General features: G+C 37.7%; 1 protein-coding gene across 3 annotated transcripts in view; it reads left to right on the top strand.

Moving 5' to 3' along the window:
* The window catches only part of NBAS (NBAS subunit of NRZ tethering complex), a 452,886-nt gene that overhangs the window by 158,625 nt on the left and 274,117 nt on the right, over positions 1-20,144 (top strand). For all 3 annotated transcript variants that reach the window (XM_049903481.1, XM_049903480.1, XM_049903479.1), the window contains exons 22-23: positions 8,604-8,687; positions 15,556-15,709. In XM_049903481.1, coding sequence (XP_049759438.1) covers positions 8,604-8,687; positions 15,556-15,709 — 238 coding nt within the window. The remainder of the gene's footprint in view (positions 1-8,603; positions 8,688-15,555; positions 15,710-20,144) is intronic.

Here is a 20,144-nt window from a genome sequence, read left to right as displayed (position 1 = left end):
CCAGCTTTCTGACCTTCTGGCCAGTTCAGGACTGGTTTTTCCCCACTCCTTCAGGATACCAGTCACAAGCTTCATAGTCCACACAACACCCTTACTTTCTGACCTGCTGACTTCCACTGCTTTTTTGTGTTTAATAATTTGCTAGAATGACTCACAAACTTCATAGAGCATTACTTAGGCTACAAATTTATTGTAGACAAAAAGGATACAAATATAGAGACTCATTGGGTGAAGTCTGGGAGGGTTCCCAACATGGAGCTGCCATGTCCCAAGGGACATGCTACCCTCCTGAGAGCAGATGTTCTTGTCAACCAGGAAGCTTTCTGAACCTCCATGTTCAGGGCTTTTATTGGCCAGTCCTGCGTGATAGGCTAAATCATGCTTCATGAGACTAGTTGATATCAGCCTCTCAGGTGAGTCTTTTCTTGTCTGACCAGCCTCCACTTTCCAGCACAGAGTCTTAGGTGTGGCCTTGAAGTGCAAGGCACCCCAATTACTCTTAAGAGTTATTTCTCTGGAGCCAAGGACAAAAGACCAATGTACTTAGGGTAAAACTAGGACCTTTACCCCCACAGCTGGTAAGTTTCAGGATACCTTATTAATCCCTGCTCTGTTTCCAGAGTTATTTAATAATAAAATTGAACCTCATTGATCCAGAAGAGAATTCTTAATGATGCCTTTGGACAGTTTTCCTAACTTGGTGTTCTCAGTAATAGCTGACTTTTTCATTTGTTTCTCATTGAGTTTCATATCAGCTTGACTAGTTCCTTGATGGTAAGCACAGTGTAGTTATACATGTCAACCCAAATTATTATTATTTTTTTACTTTATTTACCAGAACATTCTCTTTTATGCTAAATAATAGAAATAAATATAACTCTACATCTCAAACACAATGCATAAAAGGTGGCAATTAGTAGTAATACACTATTTATCCTTTTGTTTCCAAGACATAGCACACAAATAAAAGAACTTTTAGAAATTTATTCTTGATAAAATTTCTTTGAAATAAAACATTTGTATTTAGTGTAAGAAATAATCGGTGAGAAAATTGTTGCATATAATAGAACTTCTTATGTTAACTAATTATCTGCTAAGAGATAAATGTTACCTTCTAATGAAACCAGCAAAGTTTATTGTTTGGAATAAAACAATGGGCAGGGTTCTGCTTATAAAGAATCCTAAAATTAAGCAAAAGCAGCCGTTGTTTTATAGAGAGATAATTTTAGTTCACCATGCACTTGCTTTTTTAAGTGGGGATGATGCATTTAGATTTTAAGACTTCTCACTAACGAAAAAGATGAAATAAAGAATGTATATGTAAATAATATTATATATTTATAGAATAGATTCAAAATGTAAGTTTTTCAGCTCACCAAACTTTCTGTAGTTTTACAGAATTTTTTTTTAACCATAATTTCACTTACCTCATTTAACAATTGGCTTATATGACTAATGTGTTTTGAACAGAATTAATAAGAAAATGTTTTATATGAATATTATTAAGTATTCTCTCATACTACTTACATTATGAGAGAATGAGTAAGAAATTTGACCATTTTTAAAAAGGTGTTTTTAGGTGCCATTGAGTCGCTTCCAACTCATAGCAACCTTATGTACAACAGTACAAAATACTGCCCAATCCTGCACCATCCTCACAATTGTTATGCTTGAGCCTATTGTTGCAGACACTGTCAGTCCATCTTGCTGAGAGTCTTCCTCTTTTTCTCTGACCCTCCGGTTTGCCAAGCATGATGTCCTTCTCCAGGAACTAATCCTCCCTCATAACATGTCCAGAGTATGAGAGAGAAAGTCTCACCATCCTTCTAAGGAGTATTTTGGTTGTACTTCTTTCAAGACAGATTTGTTCTTTCTTTTGGCAGTCCATGGTATATTCAATATTCTTCTCCAGTACCACAATTAAAAGGCATCAGTTGTTCTTTGATCTGCCATGAAAACACCATGGCTTGAGTGAGGCACACCTTAGTCTTCAAGGTGACATCTTTCCTCTTATAACACTTTAAAGAGGTCTTTTGCAGCAGATTTGCTCAACACAGTGTGTCTTGTTTTCTTGACTGCTGCTTCCATGGATGTTGATCGTGGATCCAGGTAAAATGAAATCCTTGATGATCTTAATCTCCTCTCCATTTATCATGACATTGCTTATTGGTCCAGTTGTGAAGATTTTAGTTTTCTTTATGTTGAGGTGTAATCCATACTGAAGGCTGTGGTCTTTGATCTCATCAGTAAGTGCATCAAGGCTTCTTCACTTTCAGCAAGCAAGGTATAATGGAATGTCCAATTATCTAGATAGTAAATATATGCCATTACTGGCATAGCTTGCCTTTCTGACAGTTTAATCATCTGGATTAAGAAAGCATTCTTGTTCTCACTCTCAGATCTACAGATTATCTATAAATGTACCTCCTTGATATATCTTTTTTAATGAACAAACTATCCATTTCCATTGCTATATTCCAATTTCAATTTTTGTGATACCTATGAGATTACTTTAAAAAATATATGTTGTGCTGTCAATCAATTAATTCAGTTGTCACATTTCTTTTTTAGAGCCTGCTAAATGACAGGCTCTATTTTAGATGCAGAGGGTACAGCAATACACAAAACAAACAAAAATCATGCCCTCAAGGAGCTTCTATTCCAGCTGGGGAGAAGGTCCTGTTTATTTCTTAAATGCTGCCATTTCAAGCATGGTAAAGAACTTATGGTGCTTTGTTCTCCTTTTAATTTAGAAATAACTTCCTTTGTATAAACATCTTCTGAGAAAATGAAAGTGCAGAAAGAAGGTTGTTTATTTGTTTTATGTAAATGTTGGTGATCAGACCTAAGATTAAGCCATATTTGATAGGTAGTTTTATGAGATGGATTGACACAGTGGCGGTAACAATGGGTAACAATGGTTGTGAAGATGGTGTAGGACAGGGCAGTGTTCTGTTCTGTTGTACAAGGGGTCACTATGAGTTGGAACTGACTCCGTGGCATGTAACAATAACTACAGTTTTATGAAGAGATTCGTAATCTACCTGTGTTGAGATTGATTTTCTTTATACCTTAGTTTAAATGTATGCTTTAAATATGCACAGGAATGGTACTTATAGGATTGTCTGTATTTAAACTTTGGGAAGGAACAAATTACTTTCTATTTGCTGCTGCACAAATCTGACTTGATGGCTCTTAATGATGTTGCAAGGTGGTGGTGGAAGAGAAGATGGATGTGGTTGGGGATATGTTGTATCCTTGTGTCCTTTCTAGAAGCAGTGTAGTATGCTAGTTAAGAGTGTAAGCTTTGGGTTCAAGCTGTCTGATTGTGTTCAAGTCCTGACTGGCTCCATCATTTATTAGCTTTGTGAGGATGGTCAAGTTAACTTATGCCTCAGTTTTTTCATTGTAATAGGAGAAAGACTATTGTTCAAATTTACACAGCAACCACAAAGGCCAACGAAGAAGAAATTGAAGATTTTCACTCACTTCTGCAGTTAAAAATTGATCAAACATACTATCAGGGTGGATTAATAATTACTGGCGACTGGAATGCAAAAGTTGGAAACAAAGAAGAAGAATTGGTTGTTGGAAAATGTGGCTTTGGTGATAGAAATGATGCCAGAGATTGCATGATAGAATATTGCAAGACCAACAGCTTCTTCAATGCAAATACCTTTTTTCACCAACATAAATGGTGACTGTGTACGTGGACCTTGCCAGATGGAATACATAGGAATCAAATCGACTACATCTGTGGAAAGAGATGATGGAAAAGCTCAATATCATCAGTCAGAGCAAGGCCAGGGGCTCACTGTGGCACCAGCCATCAGTTGCTTATATGGAAGTTCAAGTTGAAACTGAAGAAAATTAGAATAAGTCCTCGAGAGTCAAAGTACGACCTGGAGTATATCCCACTTGAATTTAGAGACCATCTCAAGAATAGATTTGATGCATTGAACGGTAATGACCAAAGACCAGACAAGTTGTGGAATGACATCAAGAGTATCATACATGAAGAAAGCAAGAGGTCATTAAAAAGGCAGGAAAGAAAGAAAAGACCTACATGGGTATCAGAAGAGACTCTGAAACTTGCTCTTGAATGTCAAATAGCTAAAGTGAATGTAAGAAATGATGAAGTAAAAGAGCTGAACAGAAGATTTCAAAGGGCAGCTTGAGAAGACAAAGTAAAGTGTTAAAATGACATATACAAAGTCCTGGAGTTAGAAAACCAAAAGAGAAGAACACACTTGGCATTTCTCAAGGTGAACAAAAGAAAAAATTCAAGCCTCGAGTTGCAATAGCAGAGGATTCTATGGGCAAAATACTGAACGACACAGAAAGCATCAAGAGAAGATGGAAGGAATACACAGTCACTATACCAAAAAGAAACGGTAAATGTTCAACCATTTCTGGAGGTAGCAAATGATCATGAACCAGTGGTACTGAAGGAAGAAGTCCAAGCTGCACTGAAGGCATTGGCAAGAAACAGGACTCCTGGAATTGATGGAACACCAATTGAAATGTTTCAACAAATGGATGCAGCACTGGATATGCTTATTCGTCTGTGCCAAGAAATGTGGAAGACAGTTACCTGGCCTACCACCTGGAAGAGATCTATATTTATGCCTATTCCAAAGAAAGGTGATAACAACAGAATGCAGAAATTATCAAACAGTATCATTAATATCACACACAAGTAAAATTTTGCTGAAGATCACACGAAAGTGGTTGCAGCAGTACATTGATAACTACCAGAAATTCAAGCTGGATTTAGAAGAAGATATGGAACTAGGGATATCATTGCTGATGTCAGTTGAATTATTGCTGAAAGCCAAGAAAATCAGGAAGATGTTTATATGTATTTTATTGAGTATGCAAAGGCATTTGACTGCGTGGATCATAACAAATTACAGATAACATTGCTAAGAATGGGAATGCCAGAACACTTAACTGTCCTCATGAGGAGCCCGTACACAGATCAAGAGGCAGTCGTTCGAACAGAACAAGGGGATACTACGTGGTTTACATTGGGAAAGGTATGCGTCAGAGTTATATCCTTTCACCATACCTATTCAACCTTTGCGCTGGGCAGATAATCCGAGAAGCTGGACTATATGAAGAAGAATGGGACATCAGGATTGGAGGAAGACTCATTAACAACTTGTGTTATGCAGATGACACAACCTTGCTTGCTGAAAGTGAAGAGGACTTGATGCACTTACTGATAATGATAAAGATCAAAGCCCACAACCTTCAGTATGGATTACACCTCAACATAAAGAAAACAAAAATCCTTACAACTGGACCAATAGGCGACATCATGATAAACAGAGAAAAGATCGAAATTGCCAAGGATTTCATTTCACTTGGATACACAATCAACACCCATGGAAGCAGCAGTCAAGAAATTAAAAGACCCATTGCATTGGGCAAATCTGGTGAAAAGATCTCTTTAAAGTTTTAAAAAACAAAGATGTCTCTTTGAGGAATAAGGTGCACATGACCCAAGGCGTGGTGTTTTCAATCGCCTCATAGGCACGTGAAAGCTGGACAATGTATAAGGAAGATGGAAGAAGAATTGACACCTTTGAGTTGTTGTGTTGGTGAAGAATATCAAATATACCACAGAGTGCCAAAAGAACAAACAAATCTGTCTTGGAAGAAGTACAGCCAGAATGCTCCTTAGAAGTGAGGATGATGAGACTTGGTCTCACATACTTTGGACATGTAATCAGCAGGGACCAGTCGCTAGAGAAGGGCATCATGCTTGGTAAATTGGAGGGTCAGTGAAAAAGAGGAGGACCCTCAATTACATGGATTGACACAGTGGATGCAGCAATGGGCTTAAGCATAACAACGATTATAAGGCTGGTGCAGGACTGGTCAGTGTTTCGTTCTGTTGTACATAGGGTCGCTGTGAGCTGGATGCACCATGACAGCACGTAACAACAATAACACAAGAAAGATTATATTGCCTTCTGTATTAGGTTGTTAGCATAAAATGAGGTATTGCATGTAAAAAAATTTGCATACTCTCTAATCCATAGTGAGAGAGATCAACAAATGTTAAAGATTATTGCTGTTGGTCATCAGTGGTGATCAGCACATTCAGAATTGAGCCATTGGTGCTGTGACTTGAAAATGCATGTAAAATATTGTATTAACCTTCGGACTCTTCAGGCCTGAGTTGATCTCTGAGCAGAACTTGTCTTTAATATGTATTTTGGTAAAAAATAGATATTCTAGTCTACTTCTGTTCAGTGAAGCTTAACAAGGCTTTACAACTTTCTTGTCTTTAAATATCAAACAAGTATTATTTTGCTGAGGATCTCACACCATTGCAAATCATTTTGGTAGGTATTCTTACAGCTAATCAGTGCTTTGTATGGAAAGTGTAAATCTCAAATTGATAACAGTTTTCGGAAATTCTTTTAAAAAACCTTTTGTGTGGCTTAAGGAGCCATGTCTACTTTTTTTAGAGAAGGCAATAATAGCTTGTTGGTTAACTTTTTTTCCCCCGTCCCTCAGTTCATTGCTATAATTTATTCTTATGTTAAAAAGAGTGAACATTATCATCTTTGTTGTATCCAGGTGTTATCTTTTTTACTTTTCATTTCACTATCTGTTACTGACATGGAAGAAAATAATATAGTTATTTACTTGTTGACAAATGAAATCGTGTGTTTATGGCATCTCTTCTAAATGACCACTGGTATGATTCTAAAAATTTAAAATGTGAACTCAGGCACCATCAAAAATATCTCTTTGGTATATAGTTTGCTAGGCTACCATTACATGCTAGTTAAAAAGCAGATAAAATAATATGCTTTTCAAAATATGGTTTAATAAACCTCCCATTGTATTTACCTAGTGGGGAACCTTGACCTTGGGGCATGTATCCCAGTAATAATTACAAGAGGGGTTGCACCACCCTCTCCCAGACCTTTTCAAACATTGCTGCTCTAAGACGTCCCATGACATGGCTTAGCTGGTTTTCCTCTTCTGCTTTAAAGTGCTCCAGCGGTCTAGTTTTACATGAAGACCAATAGCTTCACCAACATAATTTTTAAACATTTATGAAGCGTTTCTAGTAGAAAGCATTTCATAACCTAGTAATATAAGTACAACATAACCTAGTAAATAAGAAAGTACCATCCTTTTTTCTGTGGCTATTACAAATTTTAGGAAAATACTGATATTAATACTCAAAAATGCGAGAGAAAATGTTTTATTGAACTATAAAAGCAAGACAATTGAAATTTGTTCTTAAAATTTTTGTCTTCATTCTTAATTCACAATGGTTCAGTTGTTTTCATGGATTCATATGATGTTAAAGCTAAAAGGGTCCTTAGAGATAATGTTTGAAGTACTTACTTTAGAAAGTCAGGTGCCAAAGACTACATAGTTAATTAAAAGACAGATTTTATTCCTATTACCCATGCCTTCTGATCCATTGTTCTATTGTTATACCATATTATCTTTATCTCATTTTCCCGTTTTCATGTATTAATTCCAACTAATCAGGTTTTATCTTTGCTTCCTTTAGAGCCTCCTGTCATGTTGTAATATTTTTTAATCAGCAAGACCATTGTTCACTCTTGATATTACCTCGTTTTCAGATATTTGCTTTCCAATGTAGGTTTTTTAATTTAAATTGTAACTATTTAAATTTCAATTAATTGATATTATGTGAAATCATAATGTACTTTCTTAGTAGCAGTAGCCACATTTCAAGTGCTTAATAGGTGTATGTAGCTAGTGGTTACTGTATTGGATAGCACAGATATAGAATATTTCTATGACCACAGCAAGTTTTATTGAACAGCACTACTGTAGATTGTAAGCCTTTTGAGGGTCAAAGCAACCGCATTGCTGTCGAGTCTATTCCAACTCATATAGACCCTATAGGACAGAGTAGAACTGTCCCATAGGGTAGACGAGGAGTGGCTGGTAGATTCACACTACTGAGCTTTTTTGTTAACAGGTGTAGCTCTTAACCACTGAACCCCCAGAGCTGCTTTTGAGGGCAGAGGCCATTTCTGTTGGTCTGTGTACCTTGGGGTGTGCAGAGTCGGCTCTTGATAGAGGCTTTAGAGCATGTGCATGAACATACTCTGTTACTATCCTATTGTTTCTTGTCAGAATTGTTGTTTTGAATTCTCCTGTCTGCCTAGACCGTTTTGTGATTTAAGGGAAATCACCAATTCCACATTTTCTTTTTACTTAATTAATTGTATATGTTGTTGTTGGGTGCAATAGAGTGGATTCTGACTCGTAGCCGCCCTATAGGACAGAGTAGAAATGCCCCATGAGGTTTCCAAGGCTGTAACCTTTACAGAAGCAGACTGTCACATCTTTGCCCTGCAGGGCCGCTGGTGGGTTCAGACTGCCAACCTCCCAATTAGCAACTGAGCACTTTAGCCACTGTGCCACCAGAGCTCCTTAATTGTATATGTGTTATGTACCATTTTACATACTGTAACAGGAATCTTGGTGATTAGGTTATAGAGACTCGTGTTTCATTATATTCTTCGTGTAGTCAGTCATTGGGATTACATGCATTTTAAATGCTGTTGTATTTCTTTTTTTTTTTTTTTAAGTTGTACCGCTGACTCCTTGGTGATCATTCCTTGGCATGAACGTAAACACCGGGATAAAGATTGGTGCGAGGAGTCTGAGTGCAGGTAAGTATGAGCCAGCTAGAGGCCTCTTGAGTTCTTGGTGTGGTGAATGAATAGATGGCTCTGTGATGGTGGTATGTGAAAGGTGATTTCTTCCTTGACGGTCATCCCTGATGTTGAGAGTTTGTGCAAAGTTTTTAAAAACTACTCTTGGCTTAGTTATGTTAAAAATTTTTCCTGGGAAAATTATTGAAATGCTGTAAAGGAATTATTTTTAAAATGAATCACATACAATTCTTTTGCTTTGAGATAATCTCTTTTTGAACTTGACATATATATATTTTTTATAGCTGTAATCATGGTGTGCATACAGTTTTGTTCTTGATTTAGTTTTAATTTTCATTTTTATAAGATTTACCTTGATGAGAAGCCTGAGAACTTGGAGTCATCAAATACTGCAGAAGGGAGTCAGGGGAAGTGAGGTGCATGGGGCTGTATGTCCACATGAGGGGCGTTTGAATTGAATTCCTTCACTACTGAAAGTGGTGTAAACACTCCTTCACTGTCTCTCATTCCATATTTTTCCCATGTGAGACTAGAGATTTATTTCTGGACTCAGGAATTGAACCAGAGAGCCTCCAGATTGAGCCAGAAAGCTTCCAGATTCCTTGTCTGAGGCTGAGTTCTCTAGAGAGCAAAACCAGTAAAGCATACAAATATATATATAGATTTATATCAAGGAAATGGCTCACATGGTTGTAGAGGCAGGAACATCCGAAGTCCGTGGATCAGATTAGAGGTTTCTCCTGATTCATGTAGCCATAGGGATTGGGGAACTCAGTATTGGCAGGTTGGAGAGTAGGGCTCTTGCCTACAGGTTGTGAAGCTCTAGGAATCCTAAGATCGGCGGGCAAGACCACAAAACTTCTTCTGACTCACATAGCTGCAGGGCCTGGCAAACTCAAGATCAGCAGGCCTAAGAGTAGGGCTTTTGCTCACCGGCTGTAAAGATCGACGAATACCAAGATTGGAAGTCAAGACTGCAGGAAGCTGCTAGCTCAAGTCCCAAGAATCGAAGGTTAGACAACAGCAGCCAGCTGCAGGATCCGGCGCCAGCAAAAGCCAAAACGTTCCCTTATATTCGGACGCAGGCCACAAGCCCAAGGAAGCTCCCTTTCAACTGATTGGCTATTCATAGCAGATTCCATCATGGGGGGTGATCACATATCACATCTCAACAATGAAGCAATCTGAACATTATACGACTGCCAAAACACTTAAGAATCATGGCCCAGCCAAGTTGACACACAGTCTTAACCATCACATTCCTGGGCATCAGGTACAGCATAGGGTGAGAATGAAGCAATGGGGTTGATATAGGGGCATTTAGTGAAAATCTATTTTCTGAACGCTGAAAGTCTATTTCCCTTCTCTACTTCTTGTTCCCAGAATCCACTCTGGTAGGCACATACTCTCAGGAAAAGTTGGGAGAATAATTTTGTGGAGAAATAGAATAGCCTCTGAAAAGAGGGCTGTAGATGCTGAGATTTGGGCCCACAAGGGTCTGTGTGCTAGCAGATCATATGAAGCCCACCAATCAATAAACCTTTGCACGCCCTTGGAGCTTCCGGGGTATCTGAGGCTAGATCCCAGCAGGTAGAACAAATGGACAGGAAAGGCAAAACAAAGATAAAAACTGAACAGAGTGATCATGCAGAAAGAAGAAAACTTCAAAAATTATGATTAATGTTGCCTTGGAGAGAGAAGATACTGTACTCACGAAATAACAACAGGATGTTATAAAATAGGCTCAGAGAACTAAAAGAACTTTGAGGGGGAAAAAAAAAGGTAGTGGATATACAAAAATTAGAAGAATCGGAAGATAAAAGCAAGGAGCTTTTCTAGAAAGTAGAACAAAAATACGGAGCTAGAAAGTGTAAAAAAATGAGTCTGTTATTTAAATAACAGTCATTCCGGAAAGAGACAACATAGTTTATAGAAAGGAGATTATAGGAAATAATTCAGTTACCTAGAATTGAAGGTTATGAATTTCCTGATTGAAATGCTTGCCACATATGCCATTATGACATTCCAGAAAATCAGGGACACAATCTTCTAAAGAGAAAAACATACTATATAAAAGGAATTGGGAATCCGAATGATCTTAGATATCTCAAGAACAACACTAGATGCTAGAACACAATGGAGCAATCCTTTTAGAATTTTGAGGGAAAGTATTTTTTGATCTAGATTTCTATATCCGACCAAATCATCGATTACATAAGAAGTTAACTATGTAAGATCTCATATTTACTACCCTTGTATACTTGAGGGAATGCATATTTCAAGGAACCACTGTAAGATGTGTTTTATTAAAAAGAAGGAGTAAAAAGAGGAGGAAGACATTGGATTCAGAAATGGGCAGTAACATGCACAGTGGCGAAGGGAAGGCCCAGGATGCCAGCGGTCCTCCAGGTAGGAGAGCAGCCACTCCTGATTCTGGAGGAACGTGGATGGCTTCATGAGCCAGGTCTCTTGGAAGAATTTTAGAAACGGAACTGATAACCTGTCTGACATTTTATCATTTGGAAAATACTATTTATAGTTTGCTATTGTTAGATCTTGAGCATTTGAAAATTAGCAATGGGTGCATATAAGGAAATGGGAGAGACAAGGAGACAACAGAGAGTTATTAACTCCAGAAAAAGTTGTTCAAGAAGAGGAGTACTTAATATACCACTTGGCTCAGCAGTAGATGATATTCACTTACTCATAATATGTGAGTAAGTAATGGGGTAATCTCAATTGTGACATATCCACAATAGGTAGAAGAGGTATAGGGGGAGTGGGATGGCTGTGGCATAAACATCTAAGTAATGTCTAAAGTAGCTAAATCAGGAAGTAGTAACAAACATATATTGTTTAGACACATGGAGGTAAAACCAGGAAGAAAGCTCAAAGTCTTGAGCATGGTTGCTGGAGGATGGTGTAGAGGGTGGCAAGGATGGTAGCAGTGGGCATTGTGTAAGGGATCATTATTTATTTATATGAGTCTTTTCATACTTTTGGATTTCAAAAACTGTGTGTATTATCTGTCTAAAACGTAATAGGTAAAAGACCTATCCAGTAGAGAGGTCCTTACAAGTGAAATTTGGAGGCTCTGTTTATGTTAATGGCCATTGTTGGAAGTTTCCCTTCATTTCATTTCTTTTTACATTTTTCAATACTGAGTTAATGGGGGAACCCTGGTAGCAGAGTGGCTAAGAGCTCGACTGCTAACCAAAAGGTTGGCAGTTTGAATCCACAACCTGCTTCTTGGAAACCCTCTGGGGCAGTTCTCCTCTCTCCTATAGAGTTGCTATGAGTTGGAATCCACTTGACAGCAACAGGTTTGAGTTAATGAAATATGTAACTCTTAGTTACTTTTTTTATTTCAATGAGTTTTAGTCTACTGCAACTGGATGTCCTTCTGTGCTTTTGTTCTTAATATAGTTTATAAAATTTTTTTTAGTTTTACTTTCACTTCTATTAAAGTTATATATATTTACATGTACATTAATAAGTTAGTGTTCCACAAAGCTAAAAGCAGAAATCAGAACGCTTTGTTTCTCTTATCCCCCACATCCTCATCCCAAAAGCAAATACTTTCAGTTTGTTTAAATGGTTATTTTTGTATTTGGCGTAGTGGTTAAGTGTTACGGCTGCTAACCAAAAGGGTGGCAGTTCGAATCTACCAGGTGCTCCTTGGAAACCCTCTGGGGCAGTTCTGCTGTGTCCCGTAGGGTTGCTATGAGTTGGAATTGACTTGACGGCAACAGGTGTGGTTTGGTTTTTTGGTTCTGTATCTCTGGACAGCATAATTGTGTAACTACTTCTTGATTTTTTAATATTGGCCATTATCTGTTGACTTTCTAGAATGGAAGATAATGATTTAGTTTCTTGTCCTGCTGTGAACCCTACTCCTCCTTTATACCTTTAAAAGAAAAAAAATCTTTTACTAACGTACCAGTGGGGTTTCAGGAGTGTAGAATTTAATGCATGGCATTTATCTGCCATATTTTGGTAGAAGTCCATATTTAGCTATTGTAATGAGAGATTGAAGAGGTTGATAAATTGAAAAAGGTGGGGATTAATGGCAGTGGATATGGTGGTAGACAAAGTTACAGTGGTATTGTTGGGCACACAGATTCTTTCTACATTCTGCTTTTTACAGAGTGGCACTGGCAGAGTGCCTGACCCATTCATCTGATAATTCCCTTTCTCTTTAGACTGTACGTTTTTACGATTCGAACACACAGTTAAAAGGAATGAGGATATTTCTTCTCAGATCAACCACAGAAAGCTGTCTAAAGAGTAATACATAAATACACATAAGCAAAATATGCCTTGCTTGAATTTCCAAAACTATCAAAATGTAACGCTAGGAAGACTTTTGTAGAGAAAAGGATCTTGAAGATGATGCAATTTTTTTCAGTAGTACAGGCCATATCTTACTACTTATTTAATTTGTGTCTGTCCTTCGCTAGGTTCAAGGATACTGAAGGAAGAAATACAGATATAGCCTCTGTCCTCATGAAGTACATAATCTAGCAGGAAAGATGCTGCCACTGCTCTAATTACTAATGTGATGAGTGTTGTGAAAGGGAAGTGCAGGGTGTGGCGGGAGTGTTTACTAGGGAGACCTAACCTTGCTGGAAGTCAAGGAAGTTTTCCTATGAAAGTGGTGTGAAATCCAAAGTTTGAGGAATGAATAAAATTTAGCTCAGTATAAGGTGAGTTTGGCAGATGAGAGGAGGGAATGTTTTAAGCAGAACTTTGGACTCATTTGTTCCAGTTCCAAAGCCTGCTGAGAATTTGCATTTCTAACTCATTCCCAGGCTATGTTCATGCTGCTGGTTAGAGACTGATTCTGAGAACCACTAGTAGAGCAGTGGTTCTCAAAATTTTCTATACCTAAGAATCACCTGAGGATCTTGTTAACATGTAGCTTTTTATTCAGTATATCTGGGGTGGAAATGCAAATTCTCAGCAGGGGTTCAAACTGAAACAAACCTATAGATGATTTTTTAAAGGAGCTCATTACTCATGGGTGATAATTTGTATTTTATAAGCGAGTCTGTTAATTTAGCTAAAAGGTGACTTCAAGGGGTAATTTTGGTTTAAGGTTTAAAACAGGGCTTTGAGCCAGTTCGTTCCAGTTTGAACCCCTGCTGAGAATTTGCATTTCCACCTCATATATACTGAATCAGAATCTACATTTTAGAGCCCAGGTGATTCTTATGTATGCAAAGGAATCACCTGGGGATTTTCTTGAAATGTAGATATATACGTAAGAATCACCAAGGGATCTTGTTAGACTGTAGATTCTGATTCATTATATCTGGGGTGGAAATGCAAATTCTGAGCAGGAGCTCAAACTGGGATGAACTGATTTGAAGCCCTGGTTTAAAGTGTATCTCAGGGTGATAGTCTTGGGAAGTCCTGTAGTCTCAACTAGTCCAAGAGTCTGGACTTCTTAAGAATGTAAGTTCTCTTTCACATTTTTCTCCTGTTCTGTAAGGATACATCCATTGTGGCCCAGATCAGAATGGTCATTAGTGGTAGCCCAGCACCATCTAGTTCTTCTGGCCTTTGAGGTAGATGAGGCTGTGGTTTGTGTAGACTATTAGTCCTGTAGACTACGTTCTTCTCTGAGTCTTTGGTTTCCTTCTTTCTCTTTTATTCTGGACAAGTAGAGACCAATAGTTTTACCTTACATGGCTTCTTGCAGGCTTTGAAGACCCCAGACCCTACTCATCCCATTGAGATGTAGAACATAGACTTTATGAACTGTATTATGCCACTTAACTGAGTTGTCCCGTGAGACTGTGTTCCTAAGCCTTCAAACCCAGATAACGGATCTCATGAGATGTTTGGCTGTGTCTAAGAAGTATCCATAACTGTGTCCCCTATGTAGTTTATTATGTATGTGGATGCAGACACATGTACACACATCTGTTTGTATCTATGCATCTAGATACTTCTGTCAGTGCACATACATTTACCCACGTTCATACTCATTTGTCTGTGTACATACTTGTGTAACCACACACGTATTTTTTGGTTGCCGTTGGTCCGTTGCCTATTAGTAACAATTATAATATCTGTCACTTACTACCTGCTTACTTTAGATGAATGAACGTCCCTAGTGGAACACAACATTCTTCCATATGTTCATCAGAAATATCTTAGTCTAAGTTCATTTCCTTTCTTTTTAGGGCTTTAATCATAGAAAGCATTTGGTCAGGATAGTCCTTAGAAAAATTTCTCATAATTTGTGATCTCCAGGATGTTATGTTATCTCTATGTACATTTCTCTAGGTGCTATTGATTTATCACATCTGATGGGAAATGGTACAGAGTAATTCTCCACAGTGCAGATGTCACTGCATTTGCTGATGCCTGACGAAGTATAATATCCACATAAATAAGGAAAATTTCCTGTTATTTTTATGAATGTGGAAAACAGGTTTTTTTGGTCATATTTGAGTTGGAATCACCTGGGGATATTTTCCTAAAATAGGCATGGCTGGGCCATCAATGGCGATTTCGATTTAGTAGGCCTGTGCTCAGCACCCAGCCATGTGCATTTTGTAGAAGCTTCCCAGGGTGATATTGATTTTGTTAGTTATATTTGATTTATTCTGCGGTATAGGTGTTTTGGTTTAGTATCCATTCTTACTTTCTAAACAAGGAAAACCAATAGGAAAATAAATTAAGCATGCTAAAACTGTCCCGTTTATCTTGTAAGTGTGCACATGCATATGAGAAAACACACACCCGCTTTGTCTCTGTGGCCTGCTCTCTCCATCTCTGTCTCTCTCACAAAATTATCCTTTTTTTTTTTTGCAAAATTCCAGTCAATTATTAATTGCTCTTTTGTGTTTTGCAGAATGGTGGTTGAGCCAAGTCTCCAAGATGAAAGTGGATTCTTGTATGCTGCACAGCCTGAATTACTCAAATACAGGACATCTCAGCTTGCAGTCGAGAAGGTTACGGAATGGTATCAAACCCGAGCGGAGGCAATAGAGCACTACGCCCGACAGGTGAGGACAGTGTGACGGCTGTTGTCCCGGAATGACAGCAGCGCTGCTTTGGATGCTTTGAGCTTAGTACATGTAGTGGATGCGGACAGTAGTGCCAGGAATCATGTATGTAATTTGCAAGGAAAGAAATGGGTATTTCTTAGGACTTTTGTTCATTTATCTATTGCCTCAGAAGGTTTTGCAGCTCTTTTGGGGTTCTTAAAACAGCAAATACATATAATAAAAGTTGTCCTTTAAGATGTAAGCTGCAAAATGTGGTATGCACTGTTCTACATTTTCTGTATTTTTAATAGGTTTACAACCACATTCATTGAAAAGATTGTATCAATCCAAAATTGCTTGATTGGTCCCTGTCATGTTATAGCAATACAGTTGATTGTTATTTTGCCTTTTTGGAACCCTGCTTGAAGCTCTGTTCCTAATTATATTTTCCATAAAGTCCAAGCCTAATATGTTTCAGTTCTTAGGTGCGTTTACTTAGATGCATAACAACTACTTGAGGAAGGGGGTTTGGAAGAGAGAGATGAGGATTGCACTGAACTGTAAGATACCTCAGTACTTACCGTGACTCTGCCTAACAGACCACGTGACTCTGGGCATGTTTCCTACCTCTCTGTACTTTGGTTTTCTCATGGGGTTAGTTCCTGTACCAGAATTAATAAGAACAAATGAAAATGTACATGAGAGAACATTAAAAACTCTGCCAGTTGAAGTGCTCTATAAATGTAAGAAATAGTTCTTTTCACTTTACAGAGCCCCCAGAACAAGCAAATCAGAAAAACAGACCAGTTGCTGCTGAGTCAGTTCTCTCTCATGGCACCCCATGTGTGCAGAGGAGAACTGTCTTCTCATACGGTTTTAAAGGCTGGGACCTTTCAGTAGCCGATTGCCAGGACTTTTTTCCAAGGCACCTCTAGATGAATTCAAACCCCAGCCTTTCAGTTAGTAGTCAAGGGCTTAACCATTTGTGCCACCCAGGGATGCCGTCTTATAAAACAGAGGTTGATAAGTCAGAGCAAAAAGTAGCAGAATCCAATTTGAAATGCAACTCATCGTCAAGCCAGTGGATGACATTTCTCTCTATTTTCAGTCTTGACTTTGGACCACTTGTTCTACCATCAGTTTTTCATTTGACACGAAGGGTGATTCCAGAGGGTCTGGTGGAAAAAATAATACATGCCCTTTGTTTAAATTTCGACTTACTGAGTCTAGCATGGCCCCGTGTTCCCATTTGATAGTTTTTTTAGTTTCCTGTCTAATCTAATTTCTATTTATAGTATTCATAGAATTGAAGACAAATTATTTTCTGTTACTGATGGGAGTATTCTAGTTGCCAAGAACACTTATGACTGAAGGTTTTGGTTTTCCAAGTTTCGAAGACGGCTAAGGACCGTAGTGCATTTGAAAATGTTTAGAATCCTAAAATACCAGAATGAAAAGAATCTGTTGAGATGGTCTAGCCTAATTCTCTATGTTACAGGTAGATAAACTAAGATCCACAGAAAGGAAGATGACCAGCTTTCACAGGGACATACAGTGACAGAGCCAGAACAAATCCAGATTTTAATATAATCTTTCTTATAGAGTCTTTGTAAAAATGATCAGTTACACAAATCTTAATGACTGAGAGCAAGATTTATTAATCTTATAAAAAAAAGGTTATTCTCAATCCTCACTCAGTATATTTTCTTTAGCAAACATTTTGCAATGGTTCCTTATCATCCTGATGTGAAAATCATAGACATTGTATAATTTACAAAAAAATTAAATTAACTGCAGTATACAGGATAAGTAATGTATGCTTTGTCATGATTATTACACTAGAAGTAAGTCAGTGTGAAATCACTTTGAATACCACAGCTGCATTGCAGGCAGGTTCAGGCACGTTGTATTGGTGAGTTCACCACCACAGACGGCTGTCAGTGATGTGGATAACTCGTGATGAAGGTTTTAACAAAACATAGTAAAATCCTTTGATTTATATGGTAACCGCATTCCAGGAAAATTCAGTGTAACTTAAACCATACAAAAAAATTTTGCATAAATGTTAAATAATACTTTACTTACTCTGTGTGATAAAGTTGACGTTAGATCCGTAGTCTCTTAACTCGTTCTTCAGCTCATGTACGTAGCTTTCTGAAATTAAGGATTATGAGCAGTCTAGAAATAATTTGTAGATCTCTTGAGTTCTTTTTGAGTAATTAGACGTAATGATAAAGAAAAAAGAAAGATTTTCGGTTGCTTTATTTTGTTGGTTTGTATTTTCTCACCTTTTTCATTTATTTTAAAACATCTATAATAGAGGTTTTTTTTTTTTTTATTGAAAACCTCAGTTATATATTGATGTTCCATGTGGCTTTTGCTACAATTAAAGTGATAATCTGACATAGTTTTATCTTTTTCATTTTTAGAGATTTAATTGATGTGGGACTTCTTTTTCCTTAGTGTCTACAAATGCCTCCAGCAAAACTTGTTTCTCAGTTTAGGAAAATGTTTTATGGTGGTGAATTTTATCCAGTGAGGGCTTGGGGTATGCAGTATGATTCTGTAAGTTCCACCAGAGCCTAGTTTCATTAATGTCAGTAATTTGATTTTAAAGAAATTTTTACTTAAGTGGAAAAGCTATGCATTCAAAGATGATACTAGAAAGACAAATCTGGATCAGAAAATTAGTGTATTACAGATTGCTGATGTGCTTTGTATTCAAAGTATTACTTGCACAAAGTTGTGTTTTATGTACCAAGTTTTCTTCATGCTTTCTGAAAATTCACCTGTTTTAGTTTTTTTTTAATTCACCTGAGATAGAATATAAGTCTAATTGTATCCTTTCAGACATTAACTGTATTAAGTAAATAATAGTAATAATAATCTTACCAGATTATTCCTGTTTTCTTAGGTTGCTACTGCATGCCTTTCCCGCCTATCCTTTTTCCCTCGTATTTCTTCAAACGACTCTTTCCAATTGGAAATGGATTTCTCCTTATATTCACATCATCTTTACCTGCCAGTTCCTTGGTCTTTGAAGGGCTTTTTGGTGGGCCGTTGATATTGCCTGGCATTTCTTTTTTTTTTTTTTTTTGCGTCTCAAGGCTGGGTTTTTCTCCTTATCCCCTGCGTCAATTCTTCATCCTACTGCTTGTACCCCATTTCCCTCGTCATTCTCAGGAAATGATTTTGCTTTGCATTTCTTCGGAATTTGAGGATGCGCTTCCACATGCACTGCTTTTTCCAGCTGTTCGCAGAGGAAGAAGCCTCTCTTCTTTTGTCCAGAGTACTTTACCTGTACGCTGGATTCGGTACTCCCACCTGCGCAGGAGTGTTTGTCAGTCATCACTTTTCTCTCTCCTGCGTCTTTAACTGCTTCTTCTTTACCGCTTTCTCTTTCTTTCTTTTTGACATGTAAATACAAGACCTCAAATCATTTCTATGTTGCTGTTGTTGTTAGGTGCCATCGAGTCAGTTCCGACTCATAGCGACCCCACGCACAACAAAACGGAACACTGACCGGTCCTGAGCCATCCTTACAACCGTTGTTATGCTTGAGCTCATTGTTGCAGCCACGATGTCAGTCCACGTCGTTGAGGGTCTTCTTCTTTTCTGCTGACCTTGTACTCTGCCAAGCATGATTTCCTTCTCCATTCTTTCTTTTTTTTTTTTTTGTATTCTATAAAAAATTTTTTTTTGTGTGTTATAAATACAAAAAAAAAAAAAAAGTGTAATAATTTTAGAGCCATACTCTTACGGCTTTTGTTTCGCTATCTCCATTTCATAACAGCACAGAACAGCTCAAGAAATAGCCACTCTGTCCTTTGTAATCACTTTCTCAATTTGTGTTCACGCCTCATTTTCCTAGAGTATGGCTCTTCCTACTCCTCTGCTGAAACTATACTCAGTAAGGCTACCAGTTCATCCCTTAATGCCTAGCTTCCTTCATTTGTTATTTATCATCATTATCCTTTGACACTATTCACTACTTCCTTTTTTCTGAAATCTATTTAGGCTTTTGTGATAACTGTTTCAGGTTTTTATTGCCCTTTTCTTAACTATTCATTGTTCATTCTTCCTGGGGCTCATCTTCTTTGTGTTGTTCCTTAAATACTCCTCTTCCCCAGGGTGCTACTCTTGTCACAGTATGACCCATTCATACCCTTCTATTCAAATATTACTCTACAATTTGTGTGTTGACAATTCCCAGGTATCATCTCCAGCTAAGGACACTGTCTTGAGGTATAGAGTTTATTTGCTTGTATTTGGACCTACTATTAGGCATCTGCATTAAGATACTCCACAAGCACTTCAGAGTCAACACGCTCAATATAGAATTAATTTTCACTTTCTCGAGTGGGTTGTTTTTGTGTTTCTTTAATGAAGAACAACACATTCTGTCCTGTTGCTTAGATGAGAAAACTTAGACATCATTCTAGATTCCTCCTTC

Source organism: Elephas maximus, chromosome 12 (genome assembly GCF_024166365.1).
Source record: "Elephas maximus indicus isolate mEleMax1 chromosome 12, mEleMax1 primary haplotype, whole genome shotgun sequence".
NCBI classification, from domain to species: Eukaryota; Metazoa; Chordata; class Mammalia; order Proboscidea; family Elephantidae; genus Elephas; species Elephas maximus.
The sequence above is the reverse complement of the archived record's forward strand: the minus strand, read 5'-3'. Positions and strand labels throughout refer to the sequence as shown.